Source organism: Buceros rhinoceros, unplaced genomic scaffold, assembly GCF_000710305.1.
Source record: "Buceros rhinoceros silvestris isolate BGI_N320 unplaced genomic scaffold, ASM71030v1 scaffold27520, whole genome shotgun sequence".
Classification (NCBI taxonomy): Eukaryota; Metazoa; Chordata; class Aves; order Bucerotiformes; family Bucerotidae; genus Buceros; species Buceros rhinoceros.
In genome coordinates, this window is record NW_010390571.1 from 2840 (window position 1) to 8714 (window position 5875).

Below are 5875 nucleotides of genomic sequence, written 5' to 3' on the forward strand. Positions count from 1 at the left end.
ACTGAATCACAGCCCCAGCGCGGAGGTGGGAGGGGGGGGCGAAGCAGATTTCCCCCCCTCCTGCTTCAGATCAGCGCCCAATTGGCCAAGAGCTCTGCCCTCTCGCAGTCAGTGGTGGCTCCCGGGAGGTGGGGGAAGCAGGGGCCTGAGCCAGTATCGGTGGGGCTGCCACCCCCGGCCTCCCTTCTGCCAGCCTAAAGTCAGTTGCTCCAACAGCTCGTTTCGCGTTCGCGGGGAAACTGCACGTCCTGGCAGCCTGGAAGCTAGGTACAAGCCCTGCCTGTGCTCTCCCCCCTCTACAATGCTGGCTTCACAGCGCGCCCACAGACAAAGGGCAGCTGTCATGAGCGCGGGCCAAAGGACTTTTCATGCCTGATGAAAAGGTGCTTGTTAAAGCCCCGAGGTGCCAGGGGCTCTTCTCCCACCCCTTTTCTCATGCTCCCCACCCCCAGCTAACGCTCTAGCTGCTGCTCAGACCCCAGGATTGCCTCTGTGAGGCATCACTGCCACCAGAACCACTATCAGCCAGAGAGCTTGCACCGAGGCAGGGATGCTCACCCCTGCCAGGCCCTGTGAGTGTTGGAGGCAGAAGGTAGGAAGGCAGAGACAGGTGAGCCATTCAAAGCTGAAACACAATTGCTCCCCACGCACACCCAGCTGGATGCCCCTTCCCCACCCTGAGACAAGGAAGGGGTCAATCCAAGTTGCTGCAAACACACAGAGCCAGCCAAAAGCCCACTAGACCACCATCGGATTGCCACATCAGGACAGGACTGTTCCACCTGGCAGACACACATACTGAAAATCTCTAGCAGACACAGCTTTGCAGTCAAGTGGCCTCCTGGAGAGCAAAAGCTGGGGTCTCAACTTCCCCAGGGGGGAGCATAGCAGTGATTTTCCTCTCTCCCTGTCCCGGAGGACGGTGGCAAGCTGCAGGGCATTAGCTCAGTTCACATCCCTGCAGAAGCCTTGTGCACTCATGTCATGGAGTCTTGTTCTTGGTGCACTCAAGGCCACCCTGACCTCTCAGGTGCACGAAGACCCTGGTGGAGGGGTAGGTCCACAGTGGTGCGGCAGGCAGGGGACCCAGCTCCTGCCTGGTAGCCTGCCCATCCCTTCCACCTGGCCACCAAGGGGACCTGGGGGAACAGGCGAGAGAGGCTGGGGACAACCATACCCGGTAGGTGGACGGTGACAGAGACACCATCCTTCTGAGCAAGGACAGAAACGGTGGAGATGCTCCTGTCGAGGGGCCTCCCTCCCTCCTTCAGCCCCTCCTAGCTTATTGCAAGAGTGACGGGGCTGGACCACCCCGCTGCCAGTCAGGGAGAGACGGAGCAAGGAGCCTTGCGATTGGTGCAGAGCACTGCCCGGGTCCCACCTACTGCCTGCACTGGGTGAGGGGGAGAAGGGATTCTTAAAGGACCAACGCAGCAAAATGCTGGACAAGCGGATTTTTCATCGTCCACTGACAGATACCTGCTTGGACGTACACATTCCCCGATGGCTCCCGGCAGTGCCAGCAGCAGAAGCTGTCGCAGTAATGTTGACTGTTGACTCTGGGATGTGCCCTGTCCCCATCACAGGCAGGGGCCCAGAGAGGACAGACAGGTGGCAGACATTGCTGCTGACAACACGGGGTGCTGCGCCCCTAGGAGTGGGTTTGGTGCGCTGCTGAGGTGCCTCAGCAGAAGCCCCCTGAGCCCACACGGCAGGGAAGAATCTGCTCAGTGTCCCAACATGGCTGTGTCACCAAGGGGCTGGAGCAAGGAACAGGCTTCACACAGAGGATCCTGCTGTTGCTTGGGTCTGCCAAAGCCTGGGGTGGGGATGCAGGAAGGGTGTGGAGATCACCCTGTGGAAAGGCTCTGACTCAGACAACCCAGGGAGCTAAGGGATCACTGGAGATCCTGCAGGGTAGGATCCCTCATGGCAGGACATGCCACTTACCACAGATGCGGCCAGCACCTTCCCCACTATATCGATTTTGGGGTCTGGCTATTGCCCTGCAGAGCAAAGATTTGCAAAGCCTTTGGAGCTTGACATGGTCCATGGCATTGGGCTGGATCTTCATCACCACAAAGGCAGACAACTCAGGCCCCAGTGCCAGCTCAGCTGGTTTCTCATGGCCAGTGCCTTTCCAGTGTACTACTGAGGTGTTGGGAGTAGCCATGGCTAGGGCATGGGCTTGCCACCTGCCTGTTACCACCTCCTTCCATCCCCACTCTCAAATCATTTATTATCCCCATCCCCAGAGGCATGTTGCCAGGACCCTTTGGTGGAGGGGATATCCTTGTCCCCAGCTATAGCACAGCCTGCACAATGCAGAGGAACACTTGCTCTGGCAGCTGCTGCAGCCATTTCCACCTGCCACAGATCAGAAGTGCTGAGTCTGAACAGCGACGCAAGAAGGGGGGGAAAAAAAGGCGTAAAATAATGCTGAGAGTTTTCTGCCTCCGCCTGTGATTTGGCCATAGCAAGCAGGCAGCACACGCAGCCCCACACCCATGTACAGCTTCCGCTGCACCTCACTTCCTTCTGCTCCAAGGAACCGGTCGCTCCTACTGCTTTCTGGGAATGGACATATTAGCAGCAGCAATCACCTTGGAAACCCATTAGATCCCCCCCTTTTTCAGCTGGATCTATTACCTGGCCTCACCTCTGAGGATTGGAGCATTCCTGTAATTGGAAGATCTCAAATTAAGCTGCACAATTCTCACTGGGGAAGAAGCACCGAAGCTCCCTGCCATGCACAAACGCCTTCCTGGCTGCAGTTTGTTCAGTCAGGACATCAGACATCACCCGGAGACAGCACGCTACAAATCATTGTAATAGGATTGTTAAAACAAAACCTGGGTGAAGGATTCACCATCCTGCTCAGAGCCACAGTCCAGCTCTGCGGAGCTCTGCAAGAGACTGGGCTAGCCTGCAATCCCACCCCCGCACTCTGAAGTGAACATCGTCGCAAAATTTCCATGGAAACAAAACCAGAACCATCAGGAGTCAAACATGAAGTGAGACAAGGACAGGAGGGACTGCTCTGTGCCCACGGTCAGACAAACCAGCATTGTCTTTCAGCTCTGCATGCTACACTGTGGGATGCAATGCCCTGATCCCCCCACTGGCAGCTGGTTGGCTCCCAGCCCCATTTGCACCATCACCTCCCCAGCCCAGAGCAGAGCACAACACAGAGAGGCCATGTTCCCCTCCCAGTGCCTGACCCCACAAGTGCTCTCCTCAGCTGTCATTTTACAAGGGGAAGGAAATATCATTAGCAGCAAAGTTTCTACCAAGGATTACCAAGCTGAACTCAGCGTCCATCAGTTACTCACACAAGGCGTATCCAAAACTGCATCGGAAAGACGTATGTTCACTAACCTGAGCCAACTGAGTCACTTGATCCTGCTCACCACAGTGCAAATGTCATTGACGCTCAGGACGGCTCACTTGACTCCAAAGAAAATCTGTTCAGCTGTAGCTAACCTCTCTTTAGATGCACGGCGCAACCGGATATTCCCCGCAACCCCAATCCATACAAATGAACCATGGCTCTGCTCAGCACTGGGACATGCCGAGACAGGAGCTACATTACCTCAGCAGGCGCAGGAGGCCGACTGGCAGTGCCCACGATCTGGTGGTACAGCCCTGGCTCACCATTCCTCATGGTGCTCTGGCGGCTCCCCAGAGGGCTGGAAGTGAAAGGCTTTTTACACAGGAGATCACTCTGGCGCGAGTCTGTGGTCAGATAGACCTGGTGGTAGAAGTTGGGTGGTGTGAAGCCACCCCGCACGGCATCAATGTGGTGGAAGGGTCCTGGTGTCCTGTACAGGGTATTCCTGGAGCTGTTAAATAACTCCTTTGACTGCCTCCACTTGTAGCACTTGAAGATGCCCACTGACAAGATGGTGATGAAGAAAGCTGCTGACACCAAAATGACAGCCAAGATGAGATAGAAAGTCACATGCCTCCTGGGATCATTGGCAGGTGCCACATCAGCGAGGTCAGTGAGCACTTCCTTGACCATCTCAGCCACAGAGATAGAGACAGTAGCACTGGCAGATAGCACAGGCTCCCCATGGTCTTTCAGGAGGATGACAAGTGTGTGCTGGGGAGTGTCATCCTCCCGAAGCTGGCGAGCTGTGAAGATCTCTCCACTGTGCAGCCCAACTGAGAAGAGGCTGGGGTCAGTGGCCTGCAACAGGGTATAGGAGATCCAAGCATTGTACCCTGCATCTGCATCCACTGCCACCACCTTGGTCACCATGTGCCCGGCAGGAGTGCCTGGTGCCACCATATCGGTATAGGTGGAATTGGTGTTGGGGTAAGGGTACAGCACGGTTGGGGCATTGTCATTGAGATCAGTGACAAACACACTGACTGAGACATTAGTGGCCAGAGGCGGAGAGCCACCATCCTGGACCTGCACCATCATGCTGAACTCCACCTGGTCCTCATGGTCCAGGGAAGTGAGCAGGTAGAGGGTGCCATTCTCCCGATTGATGGAGAAGAGGTGACCTACAGTGGGGTCACTCTGCAAGAGGGTATAGGAGAGATGGGCGTTGCGCCCAAGGTCCGGGTCTGTGGCACTCACATTAAGGATGGGGATGCCAGGCATGTTGTTCTCCGGCAGATACACATCATAGGAGTCCTGGGAAGTCTTGGGTGCATTGTCATTGACATCTGACACCTGCACTAGGATCTCTTTTACCGCAGACAAGGGTGGTGAGCCCGAGTCCTTGGCTGTGATAGTGATGTTATACTCCGATGCCTTTTCTCGGTCCAGAGCTGCTTTTGTTTTCAATGTGTAGTAATTTTTGAGGGAGGAGCTAAGCATGAATGGGATCCCAGGGGAAATGAAGCAGCTCACCAGACCATTGTCATGGGAGTCCAAGTCTGTTACGCTCAGCAGAGCTACAACTGTCCCTGGGGCTGCATCTTCAGGCACAGGGCTATACACAGAAGTCACTGTCACCTCTGGAGTGTTGTCATTCACATCCACGACTTCCACCAGCACTTTGCAGTGAGCCACACCAGGAACGACACCCTTGTCTTTAGCCTGTAAGTAAATCTCATACAGCTTTGTTTCCTCATAGTCCAGCTGTCCCTTGACCCTCAACTCCCCTGTCTCCGCATCCAGAGCAAAGAGTTCTCGTACCTTGGCAGGTGTGTGGCTGCTGAAGGAATAGACAATGTCTCCATTGGGCCCATCATCCAGATCATATGCTCTGATCCTGGCGACAAGGGTACCGCTGGGTGTGTTTTCCCTCACGCTTGCCTTGTAGATGGACTGGTTGAAGACCGGGACATTATCATTGGCATCCAAGACGTCAATGTGGATCTGCACATGGGCTGACCGTGGCGGGCTGCCTCCATCCAGTGCAGTCAAGACCAGGTGCAGCTCCCTTTGCTCCTCCCTGTCCAGCTCCTTCTCTAGTACCAGTTCCGCATACTTGCTGCCATCAACCCTCGTCTGCACGTCAAGCGCGAAGTGCGGGTTGGCACTGAGCTGGTAGGTCTGCAAAGAGTTAACACCCACATCGGGATCTTGCGCGCTCTCTAGCGGGAAGCGCGCTCCGGCCGCCACCGACTCACTGATTTCCAGCCTCGCCTGGCTGCTGGGGAAAACCGGGTCGTTGTCATTGATATCTTGGATCTCCACGGCGCCGCTGTACAGCTCCAGAGGGTTTTCCACCACGATCTCAAAGCTGAGGGAACAGGGAGAGAGCGCGCCGCAGAGCTCTTCCCGGTCTATCCGCTCGCTCACCAACAGCGCGCCGCTCGTCAGGTCCACCCCGAAGTACTTCTTGTTGCCGGCAGACACCACCCGCAGCCGGCGTCCCCGCAGCCGCCCGCGGGCCACCGCCAGGGCGGGTCA

General features: G+C 56.1%; 1 protein-coding gene across 1 annotated transcript in view; it reads right to left on the bottom strand.

Moving 5' to 3' along the window:
• Nucleotides 1-5872, bottom strand: part of LOC104495382 (protocadherin gamma-C3-like) — a gene marked incomplete at both ends in the record, with an annotated part of 8686 nt that extends 2814 nt beyond the window's left edge. Inside the window, one exon of the mRNA XM_010138350.1 lies at nucleotides 4034-5872. Coding sequence (XP_010136652.1) covers nucleotides 4034-5872 — 1839 coding nt within the window. The remainder of the gene's footprint in view (nucleotides 1-4033) is intronic.
• Between the last annotated feature and the right edge of the window lie 3 nt (nucleotides 5873-5875).